Raw genomic sequence first — 26,920 nt, 5'->3', positions numbered from 1 at the left:
TTCCCCAAAGACACTTGCACGGAGTATTTTTTTCTTTTCTAACGGCCCAGTGACCTCAGCAGTGGGCTGGATTGGAAGGGTGGGATTTCCAGGTTTTCAGTCACAGAGCTATTCCTATTCCTGCCTGCAAGAATCTATTCCGCTTCAACGCTAGCAAAGAGCGGACCGACTCTAAATCGCAGTAGAAATACAATCCTGGATCCATTTTTTTTCTTCTCCACATGCCATAGCACCCGGGATTAACAATTAAGGAATGTGGAAATTACAGAATGCCCACCAGCGCCGGAAAGAGATTTAAACCCAGCAAATACATCCCGGTATCTACAGCTGCCACTCTTCTTGTGGGATCGACCACTTTATTTTTCGTTTTCACGTAAGTTGCACATTGCCTTGGTCTTTTCGAGGTTTGCAGGCTCGGATTTAGGTTAATAACTCATTGGATTTTGGAATCTGCCATTGAAAGGGGTTTTGCACGAGAGCCCAGTGGACATTCAGTCGCCTTCATATTGCATGTGGGAGATGAGCTTGCTTTATTGTTAAAAAAAAAAAAACTAGTTAAAGAGTGTAACTATGGTATTAGGCATCAGTTTCATCAGTTGCATGGTCTACGTAGGCCCCCCAAACTGACTCATCAACAGCTTTATTTGATCTTTGAACAGGCCATCTCGTTTAATACATATTTAGAATGGTTGCCATGGTCACCTAACAGTGTTTGAAGAGTCCTAGTGACGGTCAGGCAATGTTGGATATTATAATGAATGGGTGTATGGATTTGAAACGTAGTTTTAGAGGAGTCACTGTAAATCAAGGATGGAGATGACTGTGTTGAAATTGATGACATCTGATGAGACCACCCCCCAAATTATACACTTTTTCTATTTTACTACAATGCAATTTTCTAATGTCCAATTAAAGAACATTGAGGGTAACGATGTGTTTATTATGGTGGTCATTTCTGGAGTTCTATCCGTTTAGGATCACGTTTCTATCATCTTTCGGTGGGATTTAGACGTAGTTGACTGGTGTAGTTGTACATTAAGCATTTAATATTTATCTTTACATGTATAATATATGGTTACATTCTGATTTCTTAATATTTGGTACTTTTTCTGCTAAATTATGAATTAGAATCAATTCAAAAAAAAATTTATCCAATAGGATGTTTTTGACTTACATCTTGACGCAATTTAACTATTAAAGTGACCATACGTGGTCTGCAATCCTATTTTGTACTCTTAAGCTCAATGCTTGAGATTGAAGCAAACATATGGTGTTTGCGGCTTCTATAGGCCACTTGGACTCCAGCTTTAAAAGTCTTGTTTTAGCTTTGCATAGGCAAATAACCTACTTTGCAAAATCAAATGGGCAACCTAACACACATTTGTATTCAGATAAAACATAAATTCACAATTTCTGCCTGTCTTAAAAAGGAATTTAGTACATCTAAAGGCATTTCAGTACAGTACAAGAATTGTGTCGATCACTTTAAGTGTTCACAAAGGTTGGTCCCATAGCAGATGGTTCAAGGGTGAGAATTAAGACTTTACTCGGTTACTCCTTCATTTTGCAGTTAAAGGCCTAAAGGATTGATTTGAGCATAATGGAACTCCCTGGGGAGTCGCATACATCCAAACTAGGGCATGTCCCACTACTGTCAAATACACATAAGAGACTATTATGCTGATCCGGGACTCGTCATGTCTTGAATAAATTTAGTCTTCCATAATACAAGGGAGTTCATTATTTAAATTGTAAACTAAATTAAAAAAAAGAAGGCACAAGGCATATGGGACAATCAAAATAAACATTTTTTTTTGGATGAGAGTGTGTTATTTTACAGTTGCCAGCAATGGAGTGAGAATTGAGACCATTTTTTTGGCACATGCAATACTTTTCATGGTGGTTGTGTATTTGGCTTTCTAACAGCTTGTGTTTTCTACTGAGATTAACACACATTAGAGCAGATTTATTTAGAATGTTTTGCATGCATGACAATGAAATGGTGATAATTAAAGGCAGGCCATTTTAGTACTTATTATTATTATTTTTATATTGAATATACATTTACTATATTAAAACAAATAATGCAATTTGAGCTATGTTGGTTGTGATTTTCTTGACTTTTTTGTCTTTTTTTCTGGAAACTGTTTCAGTCTTTGTAAAAAAAATTGCTGCTGTCAAAAAATTAAAAATGTCAATCGAAATAAATCCTGCGTTACCCCTGATTAATCTTTTATTAATGTTTTAAATGCAAAAAATGTATATATATTTTACATTATTTAGTTCCCCATAAACCTTAAATTATTCACTATAGTTATAGACATAAAATCCATTTAAATAGGAATGCTGGCCTTGAATATTTTTACCGCCAATGACCTCAACAGACACCCAATCCAATTTGTTCAATTAAAAATACACTATTATTATTATTAAATACACCATTCCAATCCTCTCCTTACCAAATGAACGCAAAACAATTTTATTTTTATCCTTTAATTTTTCTGATAGCAACCATAGCAGAAAAAAATCTGGTCGAGGTTATATTGGGATAATACCATCTAGGGTTTTTATCTGCATCTAAAACCGGATTCTATCTCATAATAGAAAAAACTTGCTTAATATATTATTTATCACTACTCCTTGAAAGTCCTTTTGTTGGAAATAGAAACGTTGTTATGTTGTCGTCTGTTTCTAAGTCGTGTAGCAACAGTTTAAGGGCAACCGTAGTGGTTGTTTTCTGCCTGGAAACTCTAAATTCATCATCGAGTAATAACTTTGTGGAGCACCACTTGCAGTCTGTTTTTGAATTATGAAAACGGGAGTAAGTGTTGGCATTGCCTGCTGTCGTACCAGTCAATTTGAGCTTTGGAGAAGTACTGTGCAGAAGCAGTCTTGACAGGGATCTAATCTTCAGCTTCCACATCTGTTTCCTCCCTTTCAAAGCACGTCCATTCACCCACACTTCTTCATTCAGGTCCTGCAAAAAGCATTGTTTGGCCTTGAATCTGGTCTAGAGTCTTAATCTTGTAGGTATGTCCGGCATAGTAGTTGGACTGACTGCAGAGTGGTTGTAATAAATCCCATTTCTTTTGTCGTTAAACTGCATTTCACTTGTACTGAACTTTTGGGAAAGTTTTCCTCTACTTTGATGTGGATTTGTTGATGTGGAACTATTTAGAGTTTCACTTTAGTTGAAGCATCTGTTGACTGTAAAAGGAATTACAAACATGTTCAGATGTGTTTTTTTAGGGATGTTTTAAAAGGGACTGCATAGTTTCTATTAAAAAAATACACGGAAATAAAAAGTAGCTTTAGCAGTGTTATTTTTGAATCGAACATTGTAGCAAAACAGAGAGGAATGTTGCATGTGAAGCCTATGGTGGTACAAAACATTGTTTACTCAATGTCATTGAACTTTAGGCCTGCTACACATTGACTCTCACAATCATGCGTTTTTAATGAGGTTTTGGATTTTTTGGTCTTTTATTGTACATTTAAAGGTTCAAGAAGTCATCCAATGTTGCCTTCACGCTATTTATTTCCAGATTAGCTGCACTAGAAGAGCATAATTTAGATTAGATTAGATTAAACAACTTTATTCATCCCGTATTCGTGGAATTTCACTGTCATAGTAGCTAGAGGGTGAGAATACAGACACAGAAAAAGACACTATAGACCTAAATACATAAGTAATAAATAAGTAAATAGATACACATTTTGCATGATATATATACATATATACACATACATATATACACATACACAGTGATAATTTTACAATTGGCACACTGCGAGTCCCAGGGATTCGCTTGTCTGAAAACTGTGCGTCCCAGGAAACTTGTCACGAGTCCCAACATACTACGGATGCAAATAAAACATAAACAACGATATATAAACATTCAGATTTAATTTATTTATTATATGGTTTAGGGTTAGGGTTTATTTATCATTGTACTAGTCTTTCAGCTCGTAGATCCTCCTCTCTTTGCAGCCAAAAGTCTTTTGAAATGTGCGTATTTTTCCTTGCCGCCCCCGTTTTGCTTCATGATCATCGATCGAATCTTCTGCAGTTCTTTTCTTACTAGTTGTATTTTTAACTGCGAAATAACTATCCAGACTGTTTTGCTTTTTCTGAAACATTTTTTATCTTTCTTACACTATTACGAAACTCTTGCTATCGCTTTCTCTCCTTCGTCTGCTAGTGTCTGCTAGTCTCGCGAGAATTATTTCGCAAAGATTATGTGGAATAAATTGGTTTGCTATCGGATATATGTGTTTTGGTTTTTTTTTTTGATAAAAATTTCTTTGCGTCCGAAAAAAGCACATTACTTGAAATTGTGCGTCTGGAAGAAAAGCTGTGCGTATCAGACGCAGGACGCAGAGGTAACGAGAACACTGCATACATATATACACATACATATATACACATACATATATACACATACATATATACACATACATATATACACATACATATATACACATACATATATACACATACATATATACACATACATATATACACATACATATATACATACATATATACACATACATATATACACATACATATATACACATACATATACATATATACACATACATATACATATATACACATACATATACATATATTCACATACATATACATATATACACATACATATGCATATATACACATACATATACGTGTATATAATGCAATTATAGTGTATTCATGAGGGAACCGTTATCTCTGGGGCTTTGTGAAGACAACACTAAATTGCAAAAAAGTCAACCTGAGGCAAGGCTCAAGTAAAAACATTCCACTGGTGAAGCTGTACTGCAATCACAGCAATCAAGCCATGTTGCTAGTCTTGCGTGAAAAGGAGCTCAGTGAATAAAAAGAAAATCTTTCTAATCTCCTTTCCAGCTATTATGTCACTGCTTCTCAGCTAGGTGAAGATAAAAACCTGAGGGTGAAGTTTGAGATAGCCCCCCAAATCCGGTTCTTGCTACCCTATGCAGACTGCAACTACAATTACAAGTTTGGTACAATTAGATGGTGTGTTTTGCTCTTTGATTTTAATTTTAGTAGACAGCAAATCATCAACAGCTAGAAAATTATATATTGATCTTTGTCTTAAAGTACAGTATGATATCCAACTTTGGGTAAGGTTTTACATGCTGTACATTATTCCAGTTATTCCTTTTGGTTCTGTAAATAGATCCATGTGGAGTCTGTGCATAGCAATGTGTGGGCCAAGTGCAGGAAAGTCCAACGAGGTGCTTTCCTCCCCAGCAAGTTTGTAGACTGAGGCCACCTGGAAAGTGTCTTTTTTTGTTTTTGGTGAACATGTGGTAGTCATTTAGACTTCCAGCCTATCCCCACCCTGTTTCCCCTAACGCTGTTTTTCATAGAGCAACTGGCAAGAACTAGTTGGGACTCTACAGCCTAACACTACTTACTGCGAGGTGTCTAAGTACTTAGACCCAGGCCGATATGGATTATAATTCAATTAAAATGTTCAAAGGAGTTTTATAAAAGTACAAAATGAACATTTGATCTGTTGAATATTTTTGGATTTTCTTAATGTGAATTTGTTCATTTAATGAAGTTATCCTATGTGAAGCCATGGTATATTTTACACTGATTTAAGCTATGAAACATCTGATTAATTGATGCTCTTTGAATATAGTACCGAAAAATCAATTTAATCTTTGGAAATGTTACTTTTCCCTTCTGATAAGAGTTTGGCACAATAGTTGGAATTCAGATATTTAAGTGTGAAATAATTACTAGTCCCCTGATAATCTTAGTATAATTATGAGCTTGTACTGGTGTTTGTAACGAGAGTCGACCAGTAAGTACAATGTGTTGAAGTAAGCTGCCACTGAAAAATTCTTGAAAAACTAATCTTCAATAGAATACAAAGTTCTTTCTATAAAAAAATAAAAAATAAAAATACTTGGGAGAATCACAGTTGGGCATGTTTTTGGCTTGAAATATTTGCGTTTTATGGAACAATAAACTTTAAAGGCTATGTTTAAGACCCATATGTCAATGTTGGCAGACTACAATGTGTGGAATTTCCAAAAATCAATCTTTACGTGTGAGAACTCTCTAGCCGTTTTCACGGTAACGTTGTTTTCAGTTTATTTAGTCTCTGTCATAAGGGTATTTACCGTTTTTTTTTTAACGCCCACAAGCATGAATTAGTCAGTCAGAGCTTAACAAATTTGGCTAAGCACAGAGAGATCTGCCATGCTTAATTTTCTCTCCGTGAAGTACACAAATGTAAATTACAAGAGTAAATGTGTATTCATCAATATGATTCAGTGTCTTCTCATGACTGCAGATATTCTCCCGATTATCTTTTACATTGCTAAAAACAATAAAACCATGCTCCTTCTCAACCTCAATGATTTAATGCTGCTTTATAAATTGGCCCAGTGCCAAGTTGATTTACTACAAATAGCACATTTTGATACGTGACCGGACGTTTGGTCGCCGATCTTTTGGTCCCTGGTCAAATGTACTTGGATATTAAACAGTACTTAGATATTAAATAGTACTTAGATATTAAACAGTACTTAGATATTAAACAGTACTTAGATATTAAACAGTACTTAGATATTAAACAGTACTTAGATATTAAACAATACCTAAATATTAAACAGTACTTAGATAATAAACTCTCCAAAAGAACAGGCGGCCAAAAGAACAGGCGACCAAATGTCCGAGCACCAGTTTCATACAATGATAATTTCATGACTCATTTCAGCATCCCGCAAGACAGCACCACCCATCGTCACCCTAATGATGACAAGTCCTCTTTGAGGAGTCTTTGAGTCTCCATAAACAATAGGGAACTGTTAAATTGTTCTGCTTTGAATTTGGCTGCTTCCATCATTTTAAATTGCGCAATCTCTCCTGGAGCTTCGTAAATAATGCAGCCTGTATAGTTTATGATAAAAGCATGTTAGCGTTTAGCATCATTTACTATCAGGCAGGCTATTGTGAATCTCCAACAACTTGAAGTATTGACTTTTATCACACAGCTCTGCACTCATTTTCCACTCTGTGTCCTCTACCATGAATTTGAGATCAATGCTACAGTGCAGAAAACCTTGCAAGAAACATTTTCACATCATGTCGGTTCTCACGATTTTGGTTTTGGTTCTGCTTCACGGTCGTGGCATGCACTTGTTTTCTGGAAATATATAAATGTCAACACCTTGTTACGATCCCATACTAGCACTAGTCTGATACACGCTTCCAGGTTTATTATGTCTTGCATAATTTAGCCCATTTTATGATAAGATAATCATTCAAGGTGCTTATCTGCCAATGCTCCTAAGTACATCCCTCCTCGCACTCATGTGATACATACCGGGAATTGAGATACACTCCCTAAGAATGTATGCTGGATGTTATTAGTGCTGCTAAGACCTCCATTTGGTTCTACTTGGTAAAAACCAATGTGTTTGTGGGTTGGCTAAGATTTATTAGTTCCATATAACACGAGACTTTGCAGTGTGATTTTTCAAATAAGTCAGTCAATGTGGGAAAGCAAAATGGGAAGCTGAGTTTAACAGTTTCCCACGGCAGATGAGCTGTGGTTAAGTCATGCTGACGGTCAAGAAATGTCTGCTGCCTATGAACCCCAATGAAAACAATTGTTGAGATTGGTATTGGCTGTCGGGCAATAGTGCTGTCAACGAGTTGTAATTCAAAATGAGTGTCAACGGTGTTGCTTGAATGTCGAGGCGAATTTGGCAAAATCTCAGCTCACCTCTGACAGGGATGGACGCTGGATGGACGTTGTTGTAGATGGCAAAAGGACAACATCAGATGGAGGTGGTTTTGGAGATGTGATGGCAGCTGCACACATACTTCCAAGTGGCGTGGGTTGAGGTGTAGTGGCAGCTGGCAGATGGAGGTCATGTCCTTGCAACACCTCTATCTGTCAAATGGGATTTGTGAGTTTTATTAGCCATTTACAATTCACTCAATGAGTAATTGCACTTCAGGTCACTAAAAAAAAAAAAACATTGGCCTCGGTCAAAAGTTCGACTGACTTTTCATTCGTTCATTTTCCATTCTGCTTATCTTGGTTAACACAACCAACAGCTAATCAATAGATGTTCAATCTGACTGTAGGTACTTGTATATGCAGTATAATGGCTCCAAATGTTCATAGTAGTTCACGACTTTAGCACAGAAAATAATCAGTTTCCTTAATCTGAAATTAATTAAGAATAACATAAAAAACAACTTGTTTTCCACAGACTGTGAAAATAGCTGCTAGCTATTCACCATCTCTTTAGTTTTGCGTCATCTGTCAAACACGATTACAGAGAGTGACAGGTTGTCTTCATCACTTCAACTTCAAGACAAGAAAGTCAAAAAATCTCCAAAGTGTCCAATGTTTCATTGGCGAATCAGATTGTAAGAACCTCAAGCTATTTACTAAAACTGCTGTCCTTATCTGCACTGCATGCAAGCTCTTAAAGTGTGATGTCTATGGCACAAGTGTGTGTGTTAGTGCTTTACATTGACTTTGTGTGGGCAGTCGACAAGGGCCACTATTCAAGCGCTTCAGTGTGTTCATTTACAATCTGCTCTCCACATTGGCCGACTAAGTGGTGACTGATGGTCACTGAGGCCTATTTTTAAACTCCCCCACTACTCCCTCCACCGTAACTGGAGCACAGTACTAAAGGCTCATTTGAATGAGATACAAGGCACAACTTGGAATTGGTTGTCTATCTGGAACTACACACAAAGTTGTACTACATCCTTCCCTTAGGGTTCCTAAAAAAAACTCATTAATACTTTTGAAATGTTTGCCAGGCACATTTAGAAGTTTATCTTGGCAAAAAAAACTTGCACGTTCTGTATCTTTTTTTTTTTGTTGGCAGAAACTAAGTTACACCTGTATGTTCTAGTTTGTTAGAAAGAGGATTGTGGGAAGACTTTTTTTCAAATTTTTTTGAAGGGTGTACAAAGAGATGTAGAGTTTGGTTTAGATGCGTAAAAAGGTTGGATTAGAGCGTGTAGTTTTGTAGTTTGTTTGGATTTAGACCATAATTTGCATATGGATATTGAATTTAATGAAATAAAGGCATTGTATGTAGGAAGTGGCTGCCAAGGGTTAATAACTGCAGGAACAAGAAGATGACCTTGTCGTTTTTTTTTTTTTTAGAATATTTCAACATTCAGACAGACACTGTGTTAGCAGGAGATTATCATGTCCTTGAATTACAGAAACATTTGAATTAGGACATTTTCTGGTTCAAAATAGGCCCTACAATAGTCTTTTTGTCAAAAAATGACAGAGTTAGAGTCAAACCTGATGACATACCTTTTGTTTTCAATGTGTTTTTTTTGTTTGACGTTTATTTTTTGCCGACTCTAACATCTCAACATAACAACAAAGAGTTGTAGCTGTTTCTAAGTGCTTTTGTTTGTTTGATCCATTGGACAGAGTTGAACTTTAGGTCTAAAACATAAGCATAGTCAGCAATGAGTAAGAACTGTTATGTTTCATTTTCCTTTGTATCCAAACACAGTCATTTTGACACAAAATCGGTCGGCATGGTCAGAAGAAGCACATGTGAAATAATTGGGACACCAAATGGAAAAAGTTGACTCACACTATACAGGGAACCCGGAGGGAGTAGTGCTTAACCGGGCGTCGTCTTCGTTTGTCATTGTGGATGTGTTTTGTCAAGCAAAACAGTTGAACCGGATGGTTTCAATGTTTCTTTTAAAAAAAGACAATAAAACACCATACTGAAACATACTTGTTAAATATAATATTACTTAACCTCCTACGACCTGGCGTCCACTAGTGTGGACATCACATTTTTCTGGTTCTCAAGACTACAATGTTAAATTTTGGACTACAATGTCCTGGCGTCCACTTATGAAGTGGACAGAATTTTTCTCAGAGACTATATCATGTAAAAAGATAGAAATATTCTTTGTTTCTACACTCATCAGATCCCAATTAGCCTAAATGTTAAAGAGAAAATAAAACTACATGCCTTGCAAGAGCTTAGGTCTTAGGAGGTTAATGAAATGACAATAAAGAATAAATAAATAATTGAATATAGTGGTTTTGGATGCTTGCTATAATTGACTAGTTTGTTCGAAAGTGCTTTCATTACATTGGTGTGTACAACATTATATGCTTAGAACTACTGTCATTTGTTTTGAAATGAGCCTGAGTAGGCAAAGCATTACAAAATGTACGCATATTGAGCAAATTATGTCTTAAACCTGGATTTCTTGTGAATCTTAGAGTTGTTTGTTTAATTCAATCAGTCCACAACATGAAAGTGCGCCTTTTCAAACATTATAACGCAAATTACTCCTGAAGTACTGCAGCTCTTGATTAGTCATCAGTGGGCAGCCACATTTGCGTCATATGCTGGTCATTATATTAGCATTATTGAACTCTTCCACTGTATTACAGGGCCAGAATAAATCAATGTGTTGGATGTTGTTGAACTTTGAATGCATGGATGAATGAGTTTGTTACTCTTAGAGTGAACGGGTCTTAAACTAGCTAGCAACACCTCTTGTGGTGTGATCTAAAACGGCTGCATTGAATGCAAGTGGGTGAATGTGTGTCAGTTAAATATTGCCGAATGACAGTTTAGCCGTCTCACTGAAATAGAACAAGGTCCTCTTACATTTAGCAGTTATAAATATTTCAGTCCTGGGTGGACAGCTAGTCTTTGTTCTTTGCAGCTGCAATAAGAGAGTGCTGTAAAGAGGGAACTGCTGGGATTTTTATGAGTTTAAATCTTCACATGGTTCTGCAGTACATATACATTTACATGAATGTTTGGGTTCATGGTGGAATAAAAATGCAGTTCTTTGTGTGTTAGGTTATCGCCTATTAATAGGATTGTTAGTTTGAATTCTCTGGTTCGATTTTACATGTGATTGCAATGAAAAGTTGGTATATTTTAATAAAACTTCTTCAAGAATGTGAAGGTTTTTGGGCAATATCATAGCAGTTTAAGCTTAATTACATGTTGTGATGGAAATTTTAGATATCGGTTGTGGTACTCATGTAACTACTATGTAGTTATTTGTAGTACTTGGTCAGGAAAATGTGATATCAGGCTTTGTTTACGTTTTAGACGTATCTTTAGCCAATTTGATTTCAATATATTTAAAATATATAGACATTTATTCAGTTGAAAGTCTCAAAACTTTTGAAACTGAACAGGCTTAAGTTGTTAGTGTTTTACTTAAAGTGCATCAAGCATTACATTTCTTTTTCTACTTTAATGAGTGGTCTGTTTCGCATGACTGTCTGACATTTTCTCGCTGTATTGAGAAGAAAAAAAAAGATCAAGCTTTTAGAAGTGACCTCCATTCTCCTAATGTGGCATTTTAGCTTTCATGGCAGGGATTTAATAGTCCTTTTTCACATATTTGAACAAAGAGCATGAGCTACTCAAACAAGCTTTACTAGGATTTGTGTTTCTCCATTTGAACCTTCAATTGAAAGCTAAGATTTCTCCTTTACCTGACGAGATAGTGGTTCATCAAACAGTGTACGAAACCATCCTAAATAGGTTCAAGAAATGTTCAATTAAATACTAATTCCCCCTCAGCTTTAGTCTGAATTGAATTTCTTCTCACTCATTGCGATAATGCAGTTTTTTGGTTATAATAGTGGTTATAACCTTTGAAGGTGATCATACTCTATTCATTTTAGCATTTAAAATGACATACCATATTTTCACGACTATAAGGCGCACTTAAAAGTCTAAAATTTCCTCAAAATAAAAAATGTGCCTTATAATCCAGTGCGCCTTATATATGAAAAAAAACTGAAACCCAAAAACGTAAAACCACCACTGTCGGATATTTAAAAAAACACAAACGCCTGAACTGAAAGAATACTGTTAAATATGCAGATGCCATCTTAGTTTACAACATCTTCCATCATATAGCTCCTCCCCCACTGCAAGATCCAAAACATCAACAATGGCTGGCTCTAGAGGTGACTGTGTAGTGAGTGCTTCATACCTGGAAGTCAATAGCAATTACTGTATTTTCACGACTATAAGGCACACTTAAAAGTCTTAAATTTTCTCCAAAATAGACACTGCGCCTTATAATACAGTGCACCTTATATATGGAAAAAATGTCATTCATTGAGGGTGCGCCTTATAGTCGTGAAAATATGGTAGTTTGATTTAATTAATCAAGAATGTGCTCCCCCACAACTTTAAAGCCAGTTTGTTATATTTTCCACAGCGGGTTGAATATCCGGCCTACTAATACTACCTCCATTCATTCACTGAATTGAAGGTGTTTTTGAAGGCTATTGCGCACTCAACGTCTGCTTTTCTCCTCTACGGGCAAAAAACTTCTGCACGCAAAACTTTCCTCTTCATGAAGCGTTCATTTTCTTCACGCCGTACGAGCAATTTGGGAGAAAGGTAATCCAGACTCCCTGGAGGTTATGCTAAATAAAAAGAGACTTGTTGCCTAGTGAAAGAGACTTTCTGTTTCGACAGCCTGCTTTAAAGTGGCACTTAAGTTTGATTTTTTTTGCTTTGCATTCCATTTTCTAAAGTTGGATTGCATTTTACCGGGTTTGCTTTGAAAATGCTCAGAATGGATTTTTTTATGTTACTTTGGTTGGTCATTTTTGTCTTTTTTGCGGAAGTATAGTTTATCATTAATTTGCTGCTACTTGGATCTAATTGGAATACTCTTTACTCTGATTGGTTGACGGAAAAATGAATGTGTTGGACTCCTGGTTTTTGGTATTTCAAATTCATACAAAATTAAAGACCTGGCAGGAACTCAACTAAGCTAAGCAAGAAAAGCGACTTGAGGTTGCCTATAGGGGGGGTAACAGTGGAAAGAAATGTCACTAATTATTTGGATAATGTATATTTTGCGTGTGTTTGGCAATTATGAGCAATGTTATTGGTTGTGGAGGAGAACATAATAAGATAACATGTAAACTCACACTATGCCTCACCAATTTAAACAACCTAGCCTTTGCAGAACACGATTATAATAAATAAAAACTATACAGTCAGCCATGAAAGCAAGCCACACTCCATAGTTTGATCTATGTTATGCCTGGAAAGAGTTAAAATTATTTGCAAAATGAGCTATGGGCTTTAACAAGAGCCATCATTCACCCAAATATGTTTGAGATGAGATCTGTTTAATGATGTGGATATGCATTTAATTCAGATTCCCATTAATCTTTCAAAGACATCGTGAGCTGGAGGCTGCAAGAGGAACAATTAATACCTCAAATAGAATAGTCCCCTCATCTTTACTGCCACCAACTCTTTAAAAAAATTGCAGAGCGTTCAGTCAGAAAGATAAATTGTTCTCCAATGACATTTTTTTAGGTACACATAGCTGTTATTTATAACCCAACCAGGTGGTTGCAAACTGATCAGGAATAGTTCACTTCAAAGATATTTTCTCTCAGTTGTGCAAAGCCTGCAGACACACTGACACTTCCACTTAAGTAGTAAGTTTTTACTCTAGATTTAATGTACATGGCTTTTTCCTGGAGTAAAACGGAGTTGTTTTGCACCTCCACAAAAAAAGAGTAGTTTATGAAAGCAGCTCAGCTTCAAGCCTGAATGAATGGATTTTAAAAATAGCTAAAATAGAGTATGCCATGAATACTGAACGCTTTACAGTAAAGCAATTATAGCAGAAAGGTGACTTATACTTTGTAGTATAATTTTCTATGCATAAGAGATGGATGGAAAAAGATTGTGAAAATGATATTTTTAGAGAAGTCATCACACATAAAACAGTACCGTATGTTCACGACTATAAGGCGGACCACATTATAAGGTGCACCCTCAATGAGTGACATTTTTCCATGTTCGGAGAAAATTTAAGACTTTTTAGTGCGCCTTATAGTCGTGAAAATACGGTAATTGCTATTGACTTCCAGGTATGAAGCACTCACTACTTTACAGTCACCTCTAGAGCCAGCCATTGTAGCACTCACTACTTTACAGTCACCTCTAGAGCCAGCCATTGTTGATGTTTTGGATTTTTTTGTATAAAATCTTGCAGTTGGGGGAGGAGCTATATGATGGAAGATTTTGTAAACTAAGATTGCATCTGCATATTTAACAGTATTGTTTCAGTTCAGGCGTTTGTGTTTTTTTTTCCATATATAAGGCGCACTGGATAATAAGGCGCACTGTCTATTTTGGAGAAAATGTAAGACTTTTAAGTTCGCCTTATAGTCGTGAAAATATGTTATTGTCTTTTCTATATTTTGGCCTTTTATCATTTTTTTGTGTTCATCAAGAAGCTATACTGAAGAAAGATAAGCAAAAAAAAGCAAACAGTAGCTTTATAGTCCTTGCCTTGGAACGTCATCCACCACTCAAGCACCCCTGGCCTTTTTTCTCTCTCGAGATTTTGAATGCTGCTGGTTGGTTTCAGCCAAAGTTTTGTCATGGCAATAAAAGCCACAAGACCAAATTCATATCCAGAAAGGTTGTGATTGTGCTTGTGTGAATAGCTGAGTTCAAAGATCAGCCTAAGGGTTCAGTCAACCTTATTTCTACTTTTACAACATTTGGACTGCCACAACTGAATTTACAGTATGCCTGCTTCTCTTCTATTACTCACACACATATTTATATCGTGATAGGGAAGTGTGATTATTCTATGTGCATCCAAGCTAAATCAAGACCTACTCGTTTTTGGGGGAAAATGTTGAAACTGCGCCTTGAGCGCTTCTGTCAGGATGAATGGAGAAACTCACTGGTGCTGGAAACGAGACAAATTAGTGTGTGACTCAAGGGGGAAGTTGCATTGAGTAGAGTTCAAACAAGGCTGCTTTTATGAAGGATATTGTTTTTCAGGGCTGGTGCTGATCACCAGACTAGCAATCCAGAAATCCATTTGTCATTCCTTCCTTCTATCCATCTTCTACTCCTTATTCAAGGTTAAATCGTGGGGTTCAGGAAACTTTCAAGGGTAAATCCAAACCTTCATCTCCAATGCAACTATACGCATATTTTTCAATGTTTTTCTACATGCAGAAATTGATAAATCTCTTATAAATTGGAAATTAAAACCTACACTGATTGTATCTCAAAGTTCTTTATGGTAGTTGCAATATATTTTTTCCAGGACCTTCCATATCATACAATACATGAATATAGTTTGTCCAAATAAGTCTTGATTTTGGATTGAGGTCCATTGATGGTTGAAGAGCAGATAAAGCAATGGAATTCCAGTGGGTGGATTGGAGAGGATTTGGGCCTAGAAATAGAATCACCTGTTCATCTGGGATTAGTAGAGAGCAGAGCTCTATTTTGGTTGCGCTAGGACGTACTCCCACCACACCCTGAACCCTAATGACGGGCTCAGAATGTGCATATGGACTGCATATCTTGTGAGTGGTTCTCTGGTGTTGAGCTGTGGCCTGTGGAACTCATTATCCTGGACCAACTGGGAGAACATGATGTTGGCAAAATGCTTGTTTGCTACTGGCCATTACATATGTATAAATGTTTATGTAATTGACAAGTACAGATGGAATGAAATGCTTCCATGCTCTGAATGGAACTAGGTTACGGGAAGGGGTGAATATGGATAATGGGACTGGGTAAAAATAAGGTTAGAAGTATCTAGGAAGATATTTATATTCTAATTGAAGTACATAAAAAGGCAAAAACGGGGGACTACTGCAGAAATATGTTTTACTATGTTTCCCGGTTTTTGCATTTTCGTGGAACACCGCGTGAAACAGAACTACTACAGTAATATTTTTCACAGTAATAGCCCGTTTTTGCGGCCACAGTTTTTGCATTTTCGCGCTACACCACAAAAAAACGAAGAACTGCTACAGTAATATTTTTCATAGTATTAGCCTGTTTTTTTGCAGTCACAATTTTTGAAATTTCGCGCTACACTACAAAAAACGGGTAACTACTACAGAAATATTTTCATAGTATTTTTCACAGTACTAGCCTGTTTTTTTGCGGTCACAGTTTTTTCATATTTGTGCTACACCGCAAAAAATGGCTAACTACTACAGAAATATTTTTATATATTTTTATATTTGTGCGGTGGACCCAAAAAAAAAAACGCAAAATGTGAAAAAGTTGTGAATACACTATATTGCAAAAAAAACATACCGACCATCTCCTGCTGTTATATCAATTATATAAGCAAGCTGCCTCACTTGAATAGCCCTACACATGTACTATGTGCACTCACGCTGTAGCTACAGAGCGTCCATTGACAGCAGGTCAACCAAATTTATTGACTGCGCCCCCCACTCTCAGTCTGGACCCTTCTTTGTGCCTAAGTTCCCATAGAACACTAGTGGGACGCTGCCCAGTGCTGCCAACCTCTGTGGCTAAAAAGAATCATCGTTTTGTCTTGTTGCTGCTCACTACATCAATGGCTCTCTTTGTTTCCCTTACAAGCTTTTAGAATGTCCAACCTCATACTGGCATATCGTGATTGAAGACTTAGCAGACTACATTTGTTCATTGTGCGGCTTTAGAAAGCTTACAAAATATACGGCTATATACTGTATCTTACTGAACTGTGGCACTATCACAAAACTGCAGTATTCCATCACCTTGGAGGCGCCACGCTCCGTTATCCTTCTCTCAACCTCTGCATGTTCGTCATATCTAGGGCCGTTCGTGCATTTTACAGTTTGCTTATGTGTACGTGCGCTCATTGCAGTGTGTGTCCTAGCGTTTAGATCACTAACCTGCTCGGAGGGGGGGGAAATGGTGTGAGAATTTGTGATTAAAATCCCCAGGGATGTAAGGGGGACATTGCTTTTTGAGTTTTGGGGAGAGAGCATGAAGGGAAGGAGGAATTTGGGTTTTTTGGCGGAGAAAAAGCACCTGCCTACACTTGGATTTGTGATGGATTAAGGAAAGGAACGCTAGAGGGGAGGGAATAAGAGTTATGTTTTAAAAGATTTCCAAGTTTTTTTTTCTGGAAATGTGCTGTTTTTGGCACATCTGTGTTTTTCGCAGTAGCAGGAAATGAAGTTAATTCATTTAAGTCTGTGCAATTCAATAATTTCTCAGCGGAGAATTAATACAAGTCTCTAGTGTAATCCACTAAAACTCTCGCTATTGGATTTTCATATTTAGTAGCTTTAAAGTTGGACAGAAAATTGATGGATGGCTGGATAAATCATCAGCACATTTTGACACTGTAAGTCAGCATGGAAGAAGATTAAATCAGATTGACAGTCTGTGAGTTTTAACTGGATTAAAGGAATTTTAACATTGCATGCCAAATGGCTGTTTATGTGGAAAAAAAGTTGTTGGATTAAATGATAGTACGAGTCAATCATTGTAAAGAGAACAGAAGGAATGCTTCAACCAGTTTGGAGGCAAGCAGGGCAGCCTACAATTTACAGTACCAATCAATATCTTCCAAATTACACTGAAACATGAGCGTCCATATAGCCAGTATGTACTTCTAGTTTAAATGGGAGGCAATGAGATTATGATTTAGAGTTTAGATTTGAGCTAACCATGCAAAAACATGGGTTTGTGTTACAAAATGTACACTATTTATTTACATTTGCCCCCAATTGGGTCAAAAATAAACTTCTATTGTTTTTCACAAAAAGAGCAAACATTGTTTTCTGTGTTCTAAAAGCAGAAATTAATTGTTTCTGAATGAATGACTTAATAATTCCTGCTAAATTTCATCAGACGCATCCATTGTTTAAAGAGTTGTTTCAATTAATCCAATCCATGTGTGCAAGTCAATGTTTTCTTGCAGTAAAATTAATACATTAGTCATTTAATTGCTACATTTTCTCAGATAACTGTTGTAATCTATATCCAATCTGGCAGTGGCCTCAATCTTTTCATATTCCAGCCTCACAAAAACATATACAAATAGTACTTAGTGTTAAGCATTTGGTATTACAATTTTAAAAATCCAATAATATGTAGTTTGTTTTGAATATCTCTAGCAGAGTTACTGGAATTTGTTGTATAACTCTACAACGGGTGAGAGTGGCTATTTAATGGAGCTTAACACAACAGTCATCCTTTAAAAAAACATAATTATCTCAAAAAACATAAACAACAGCAAAAAAACTGAATTATCTCATTTCAGGTTGCCAGGTTCAGTTCTATCCTCGAGCTTAATGTTGGCTAAATACTGTAAATAATGCTGTAGTGTAATGTACTTAAAATAATCATTGAAATCAAGTAAGGGAGTTTGTAAATTTACGATTTTAGAGACATGTTGCCAAGTGCTTGGCAGAGTTGCTCAAATTTGTTGGCTACCGTCATTCTATCTTGCCAAGGGCCTCAGTTACCCAGTTTGGCTAATGTCCTGTTTTAAGAAGGGACCCCTCCTTTTGGGGGGCCGTGAATCACTTTGCATTGAGGTACAATGTCACCAAGGGTGGGTATATGACACATGAATTACTACCAATAGCGGCGGCAGAAAATGAAGTCTTTTTTAATTATATAAATTGTCTAACTAAAAGGATTCATTTCCTTTTTTTGGCTTGGTTTGGGTGGTCCTTATTTCAGTGTTTACAGTTAAGTCACTTTTAGTAATTAGCAGGAAATGTCCACTGAGCACTATGATTTTGAATGCAGTTTTAATTTAGATTTGTCTGACGAAGGGAAAAACAAATAGTCGTTTTGGAGCAACAAGTTTGTACTTCTTTTTATCCCATTCATATTTTAGTGCAAGTCACTTCAGGGCTGTTGGGTTCTTACAAACAGCTTGCTCAGCCTTATTAAAAAAGCCAGCAACATCCCCACATGGTGTCAGCTTTGGGTTGAGAGGATTGCTCAATTCTCCGGGGTGCCGTGTGTGCGCGTGTTCTAGTCTATGTTGAGTCTAAACACAATCTGAGTTTCCCGTGGGAGGCGTGAAAGGCAAGCGGACTGTGAGGTCACTACTGAACGGGTTGCAGATGGCACTAGTTGAAAACAAAACACTTTAGCGTTGAGAGGAAGAAGATTGGATGGACTAGGCCGTGGACTTGTTCCAGTTAGGGATTAAGTTGTTCAACTCTTTTAAATTTACATTTCAGTCACTTTGTACCATTCAAATTGGATCCATCTTTCTTGACTTTATCCCCATGTCTTCTCATACAGTATTTTGAACATGAGTAAGCACTATAAACAGGGAATTGTGTTAAATCCTGACATATGTCTTCCCAATGAGTCATTCATGCCCGAAGAACCACTCCTAACTTTCAATCATCTATCCATTTTCAAGACCAATGATCCTACTCAGAGTCAAAGGGTGCTGGAGCGTATTTTCAGCTGACATTATCAAAGGTTGACTTCACTATCTACCAATCAGTCACAAGCTCTGCTACAAACTCGCATCACTGAACATTGATTTCCCTACAGAAACCATTGAACAGAATTTCTACTGTCTTTTTTTGCCAAAATATGCAAAAAGCTGGCCAAAAAAAGAGCTTCCATGGCTCTCTGTTCAAACACTTGGCAGTCGCCACACATCCAGGTTTCACTCCTCTAACGAATGAGCGTTTAAGCATGTGCCATAAGACAACTTTGCAGAGCAGCCACGTCTAAGTGCCGCCTTTGCAGCCGGTCACAATCTGGCCTCTCATCCCTTCTCAAATCTAATTCCCAGATTGGGTTTCACACTGTTACATATTTCTAGTGGCGAGAGCTTTGCATTTACACACGTTCTGGCACCAGCTGTGCTTTGGTGGGTTCAATACTGGGGTTCAAATACCTGAACGTGGTCGCTGTACTCCACCAGTAAGCTCTCCAGTCTGGTTTACTGGCCTGTTGACCCATTGGTGAGCTTTGGTCCAAGTTTGGCAGCAATAAACACAGGCACATGTGTCTTCTTTCTCCCTTTGACTGTATACCACTACTACTACTTCTACTACTACTATGCAATCAACAAACTCAACACTGTCATATTTTTCCACCCCAATTGAATTGGATTGCTAGATAACTTTGTACTACACAAACATAAGACCTGGAAGTAAATTTAAACACATTTCCCCCACATGTCGGCCAACTTGTTTTTATGACAACTATTTTTATAATGTTTCGTAGTTCCCTTGGCACTTACTCACACTGCAAACTTAGACATCAGGATTTTTGCCTTATGTTTAATCCCTTAGCTCAATGAAAGTCAGATGATTATTTATATCAAAACCTGACATCACAACTCCTTCTTGAACGTTTCATAATACATAATATTTCATAGTTTCCAGATGTTTACACTCGACCATTTTCGTTGTGTTAGTCTGATCTTGTTCATCATCCTTAGGGAGTTCACTATTTAAACTATCCATAGAAAATAGATAAAGGAACAGATGAATAATCCACCATCAATTTCCTATCATTTATCCTGACATGTTTGTGTTCTCCCACTTTACTCTGTGGAATCGTGTTACTACTCATGCTGCTTATTGATTGTTTCAAAACAAGACTGAGGGCTCACTAATAGTGTGTTTATACGTGCAGGTCCACTCAAGAGATTCGTAGTAAGGCAACATCAAAGTGTAGTATGTGTGTATTTTGTAATAAAAAGCCAATAAGACTTCAAATTGTTTTTTCAGGTGCCCCTGGTTGACCAAGGTGATCTCCCCTATCGTGCCTGTCTACAATGGACTCATCTTCCTATTTGTGTTGGCCAACTTCAGCATGGCAACATTTATGGACCCCGGTGTCTACCCCAGAGGTCTGTAAATCACCTCCTGCGTCTGTACTGACAATGTTGTGTTTTAGTTTGGCTATTTAAAGATTATTTTGTGTCTACACATAACGACTTCCTTAACCGGTTTGTTGGGCAGAGAAATGGACTGGACTAAGTTCAGCATTTCCGTCTAAAGAGTGGTGGTTGAACTTTCCCCTGCGGGTGTTTTTCATGTGCTTCTATATGATAAGCATCTGTCTTGAACAATTTCCTCTTTCTGTACAGCAGTAATTATGATAAGGTTGTTTAGTGCATATTGTCTTCATGGCAACAGGTGAGGGAGTCTCGCTATTTGCAGTTTTATACACGATCAATAAATCATTCAATTTCATGCCACGAGTAAAGTTAATCATAAAAAAATGAAAATCACTCATTAGCACCATATTTACTTTTAAAATGGGAAAAAACGTAGGCTTAACCATTGAGAACCATGTCAGAAATATTCAAAAAATGTCTTCTTTAAATGTCCATCTATAGATATAGATGTAGATATGTATGCATAGTTATAGATATGCATGTATAGATATAGATGTATGGATATAGATGTTTAGATATAGATGTATGGATATAGATGTTTAGATATAGATGTATATATATAGATGTATGGATATAGATGTTTAGATATAGATGTATATATAGATGTATGGATATAGATGTATAGATATAGATGTATAGATATAGATGTATAGATATAGATGTATAGATATAGATGTATAGATATCGATGTATAGATTTATAGATATATAGATGTATAGATGTATAGATGAATAGATGTATAGATGAATAGATGTATAGACGAATAGATATATAGACGAATAGATATATAGACGTATATATATATATATATATATATATATATATATATATATATATATATATATATATATATATATATATATATATATATATATATATATATATATATATATATATATATATATATATATATATATATATATATATATATATATATATATATATATATATATATATATATATATATATATATATATATATATATATATATATATATATATATATATATATATATATATATATATATATATATATATATATATATATATATATATATATATATATATATATATATATATAGATCTATAGATATATTTATATATAGATATATAGGTATAGAATTATAGATATATAGGTATAGATATATAGATATATAGGTATAGATATATAGGTATAGATATATAGATATAGATATATTGTCTTGACTTACTGTGTGCAGCGGACGAGGACGAAGACAAAGACGACGACTTCCGAGCGCCCCTCTACAAGAACGTGGAGATCAAAGGCATTCAAGTTCGGATGAAGTGGTGCGCCACCTGTCACTTCTACAGGCCGCCTCGATGCTCACACTGCAGTGTGTGTGACAACTGCGTGGAGGTGAGGGTCTAGATTGATGCACTGTTTGACAATAGAAATACATAGTTTAGCATTCTTGTTTTTTTAGGACAGAACGTACCGATTGTTTATCATGAATCCAAATTTCAAAATGGGCTTCCTTATTTTTTCAGGACTTTGACCATCACTGTCCTTGGGTCAACAACTGTATTGGACGCAGAAATTACCGCTACTTCTTCCTCTTCCTGCTATCTTTAAGCATCCACATGATGGGAGTTTTCACCTTCGGCCTCATCTTTGTGCTCCACCATAGAGAACGACTGGGAGCACTGCACACCACCGTCACGTATCCTTTCAAAAATCTCCCCTCCACACTTTGGCAATGCGTATCAATGGATTGTCCACATCTTGTGACTGTGTCGTGATCTGATCTTTCACATCGCCTTAACCCTTTCACGCTCAGATTGGTGGTGATGTGTATCGCAGGACTTTTCTTTATACCCGTCATGGGTCTGACTGGTTTTCACATGGTGCTCGTGGCTCGAGGCCGAACCACAAATGAACAAGTGAGGACAGAGAAGAAAATGAAAGGATTTTTTTCTCAAATGCCACCATCTTCTTATCAATTTGATCTGAGTTTACTGCATTTGGGCCATCTGTTTGAAACTCTAACTATAGTCTTGTGTTCCTCAGGTAACAGGAAAATTTTGTGGAGGAGTAAATCCCTTTACAAAAGGTTGTAGTGGCAACGTGGAGTATGTCTTATGTAGTCCTTTGGGTCCAAGGTAAGGTACTCCCCATTCACTGCCTTGTGCTGTAGTTGTCACCCTTACAATTTTTGAGGAGACATATGTGGGTGGTATTGGTCTCAAGGGACGTAATGGTTCATGATGCAAGAAAGTGTGGGTTTGATTCCCACTTGAATTTAAGAGTAGTGTGTGCTTCAGGATGTAAATTTCCTTTGACCTGAATTCTGCTTCTATACAAACATTAGAATGTACAGTATATGGCGCCTGTGTTTTTGTCAATATCATCTATAATTTCTCATCCCATGCAAGGTACATCTTGGACCAACGCAAGAAGCCGCAAATCAAAATTCAACCTCCGTTTATCAGACCGGATCTCTTCGAAAAGCAGATCACTATCAAGGTCAATGACAATGGCGTACATAGCACTATTATAAGCTCCAAGGTGAGGTTTTGTACTCAGTTTAGAGTTTTTATTTATGTATTTACATTTTTCATGATTTCCACATATGGAAACTAATTATATATACACATAGATGTCTCCTGTTAATACTCACTTCTTGCCTTGGGTCTAGTCAATAGTTGAAGGTGTTTTTGATACTCTTCTCCCATCCACATAGTCCAAAATGAGTCCCGATGGCCTGGAAGAGAAAGAAATTCAGCCTCCATTGCCACCAAAAGCTGACAGGTACAACCAGCTGAAAACGCATCTGACCTCCAGTGAGGGTAAGAACTAGAAAATATCACATTTCATTCCTCCCCTCTGCTCGCCTGTCAATCATCCTTTACCATTTAGACTTGCACAGGGATGACTGTCCACCACTTTAACAAGAAATGAAAGATGTAAACCAAAATCTACTGCACAGTACAGTACAATTTCACACCAAAACAGCATTCGTCAAAAAATGCACCGCCATTTAGTCAAAGTATATTTGTAATTGTATATTTTGGTGTCCCGAATACATCACATACTGTGCAAAATACCTTTTTCGCTTTTGTACCTTTTTATACCGAGTCATGGCATTTCTTATATGCATATTTTACTGTGCAGTTATGATCTGTGCTTTTAAATCATGTGAAATCTCAACGTCATTAATCATTTTTCCACTTGCTGCATTATGTCAGGGAGGGAACATTTTGTCCTGCTTCAAGGAGCAGTATTACAACCTCCTGGCAGCTTCATGTACTGCAAGAAGGCATTTTTTTTGTTATAAAAAAGAGATTGCTACTAATGCTAATTTATTTTGAATATGATGTTTGATATTCTGTGGGGGAAAATAGTAGTTATAGCTATAGTAAATTTGTAATCCCAGCCATGTTAAGAAACAACACCTATCTTAATTGGACCATCCAGTAATTCAACTAAAACTGTTACAAAAATGGCATAAATCCTGTTCATTCATTCATATTGACTTCCCCCCCTTATTTTTTTAAGCAATAGAAAGTTCTGTGTCTGGTAAGACCCACCCCTCCACTCCGGCCATGTACAAGTTCAGACCATCCTTTGGCACCATGCCCAAAGTTCACTACCATACAGCAGGGGACAAGGTAAAATAATCAGCCAACTGTACTACATCCATCTCAAGACTGTAGAAAATGAATGGTGTCTTCTTTTCGCAGATTATTCTTCCCGATGACCACACTTCCTCTGCTATCTTGGAAGAGAGTGTCCGTGGCCACGACTACCGTTCCGAGCCAAACTTAGACCTGCCCGAGTACACCAACGCGCCACTCCACCGCACATTCAAGTCCTCCCCATTCCAGCTAGACTCCGACCCGGTGACCTCTCAGACGCTGAGCCTGAGGCAAGCCCACCACCGATCCGAGAAAGGGCAACTAATGGTCACCTCCACACCCTACAAGAATGTCTTCTCTCCCAGCACCCTCTCCAACCGTAACGGCAGCCTATCTTACGACAGCCTGCTCCACTCCGGCGTCACCCCACCAACCACCACCGATTGCTTAGCCCACCGCGGCATGCCTCCGGTAGGGTTCCACTCGCCCTACCTGCCCACCAAAATGTGCCACGTGCGGCAACCTGACACCCAGAGGCCGCAAGTCGTCGCCACCTACAGCCCAGTGATGTCATCCCGTATCGCGGGCCGTCAATCCCCCCACGTACGGGACAGAGACCCATCCCCGGTACGCTACGACAACCTATCTCAAACAATCATGGCCTCCATCCAGGAACGCAAAGAGAAGGAGGCAAGAGAGAAGAGACACATGCTCCATGGGCATTCCCAGACGCATATCTATGCCCAGGACTCTGTTGCGTTTGAAGGCTCGGGGGGTTACACCCTCCCACCCAACCTCTGCTACCCGGACGGGCCTCGTTGCGCCGGTTCCAGAGGCCCGACTCCCCCGGCTTATGGGGGCTCCAGGGACAACCTAATGGGGTTAGGGCTAAGTTACGGCCAGAGAACCCCCGTACTGTGCCAGGCCGGGTCCACTCTGGGCCGAGCGCCTAGGACTTCATCCGGCTCTTTACATACAGATCACATTAGCGCCAACAACAACAACCATGGAAGGGTCTCAGGCCCCGAGGGGCTCTACCGTTCCCCCGTCCACCGTCCCCACTCCCCCGCGTTACCCCGATCTCCCTCATCTTACTCCCATCAGAAACTTTCATACGCGAGTGCCCAGGAGAGGGTGGACTCGCCTCGTCTGGGTGGGGCCAGGTATGATTCCTAGCCCTCCGGTAGTGCATGTACACCGTAAACCACCGGGCCTGGATACAAACTACCCCCCTACCCTCCTCAAAAGGCCCCATTTCCATCAATTTAGTAGGCGCTAGGCTGTACATTTTTTTTAGCATGTTCTGTAGCATTAATAAGCATATTGTGTTTGTCATACTGTCTATCCTCAAGATATAAATTCATGTGTTCCATGAATGTATTTTTTTTTTTGGGCCTTAGAAAAGAAAAAACAGGTTTTATATACGTCCGTCCGTCACTGTCATATTAATAAAATGGTGTGACTTTCCATTCCTTTCCTTTTTGCATGCTTTTCATAATTTTTTTCATCTTCTCGCTCATTTTCAGAAGTCAATTGAGGCATGCCACTCCCTCCTTTTGTCTTTTAATCATCACTTTGCATAGATGAATAATTTTTTTTGTTGAATTTGTGTGTTTGACACTCGTTTGTTGCTTTTCTCTTTTCATCCAGAGAGGGCATCAAAGTAAATGGCCAGATGGATTGCCACCCAAGTGCCAAGGTTGTCGCGGGCAGTCCCAATCGTCATGGTAACGTCAAAAAGATGACAGGGGTGGGGGGCACCACCTATGAGATTTCCGTGTGAGCCGGGACACTCAGCACCAGAACCATGTTTGGTATTTTTGTGGACTGTAGTACGTTTAGAGAAGCTGGTGTTCAGTTTGATCAAGATCAACCAATCAAATGAACCCCCTGCTTATTGTATGTGGTTCAGTGTCCTGTTATCAACTGATCTAGAGTATAGGTAAGGGTATTCCCCAAATATTTGGGGGGGGGGGGGGGGGGGGTGCTCATCTTGCTAGTGTTTTTGGACCAAAAGATTGTCTTCTTGTAGCTATAGTAGTCATGTGAGATGTTTGTTCGGAACAAATGCTGCTGAAGAAACCAAATACAAACATCAGTAGCCTAAAAATACTTTTCCACGAATGACAACCTTGCTACTTGAATTCGTTTAGAAAGCCACAATGTTACAAAAAGTGAAATATCAGACTTTTAACATCAATATTAGAACAAAAGTAAATGCTAGATTCCAGTGATTTGTTTTTAATTAGTTAAAATACCTTGAATATTTCAAAATATGTCACTTTTTTTGCTCCCAATGAGGTGCAAAATCAAGGTGAGAAAGGTTATTAAAATATATAATTAAAAATGATATATACAGGCATGTAGGATTTAAAAAAAAAAGGGATGCATGCCATCAAGGGGTTTGATGTAATGTTTCCTTCCCCCCAGTGTCTTTGAGGAGTTCAAGGTTTAAGTACTCTGCCTTCCATTGGACTCAGGAAGTAGCAGACATCTATCTTCTATAGCACACAATTACCTCATACAGTACCTAAGTACTACCTTTAAAAATCCAACATTGGAATTG

The 26,920-nt window shown here is 37.6% G+C and overlaps 1 protein-coding gene and 1 long non-coding RNA gene across 4 annotated transcripts; one reads left to right on the top strand and one right to left on the bottom strand.

Moving 5' to 3' along the window:
• The first annotated feature begins 68 nt into the window (after positions 1-68).
• LOC144215555 (palmitoyltransferase ZDHHC8B-like) lies at positions 69-26,284 on the top strand. Of its 3 annotated transcripts, none has more exons than XM_077744581.1 (11): positions 69-373; positions 20,586-20,707; positions 21,978-22,135; positions 22,267-22,439; positions 22,557-22,659; positions 22,787-22,878; positions 23,152-23,284; positions 23,460-23,565; positions 24,281-24,387; positions 24,460-25,517; positions 26,005-26,284. In XM_077744581.1, exons 1-11 carry the CDS (start codon positions 270-272, stop codon positions 26,135-26,137), a joined length of 2,289 nt encoding a protein of 762 aa, XP_077600707.1. In that variant the 5' UTR covers positions 69-269; the 3' UTR covers positions 26,138-26,284. The 3 variants fall into 3 exon arrangements, with proteins under 3 accessions (XP_077600707.1, XP_077600706.1, XP_077600708.1); XM_077744580.1 differs by having other exon boundaries at positions 70-373; positions 24,275-24,387; XM_077744582.1 differs by lacking the exon at positions 26,005-26,284 and having other exon boundaries at positions 71-373; positions 24,275-24,387; positions 24,460-25,965.
• On the bottom strand, positions 9,643-23,523 carry LOC144215556 (uncharacterized). The gene is made up of 3 exons (XR_013330448.1): positions 23,397-23,523; positions 21,969-22,156; positions 9,643-9,749 (listed from the first exon to the last, which is right to left on the bottom strand). It is a non-coding gene; the product is annotated as an uncharacterized LOC144215556 (long non-coding RNA).
• Positions 26,285-26,920: the final 636 nt, after the last annotated feature.

This window comes from Stigmatopora nigra, chromosome 22, assembly GCF_051989575.1.
Source record: "Stigmatopora nigra isolate UIUO_SnigA chromosome 22, RoL_Snig_1.1, whole genome shotgun sequence".
Taxonomy (NCBI): domain Eukaryota; kingdom Metazoa; phylum Chordata; class Actinopteri; order Syngnathiformes; family Syngnathidae; genus Stigmatopora; species Stigmatopora nigra.
This window is presented reverse-complemented; position numbering and strand designations above follow the sequence as displayed.

Excerpts from the sequence above, each read along its gene's own strand:
- LOC144215555 (XM_077744580.1), top strand. The coding sequence starts at position 270 with ATGCCCACCAGCGCCGGAAAGAGATTTAAACCCAGCAAATACATCCCG. Across the intron at positions 374-20,585 it reads ACTTTATTTTTCGTTTTCAC|GTGCCCCTGGTTGACCAAGG; the intron begins GTAAGTTGCACA and ends TTGTTTTTTCAG. Across the intron at positions 20,708-21,977 it reads CCCCGGTGTCTACCCCAGAG|CGGACGAGGACGAAGACAAA; the intron begins GTCTGTAAATCA and ends TACTGTGTGCAG.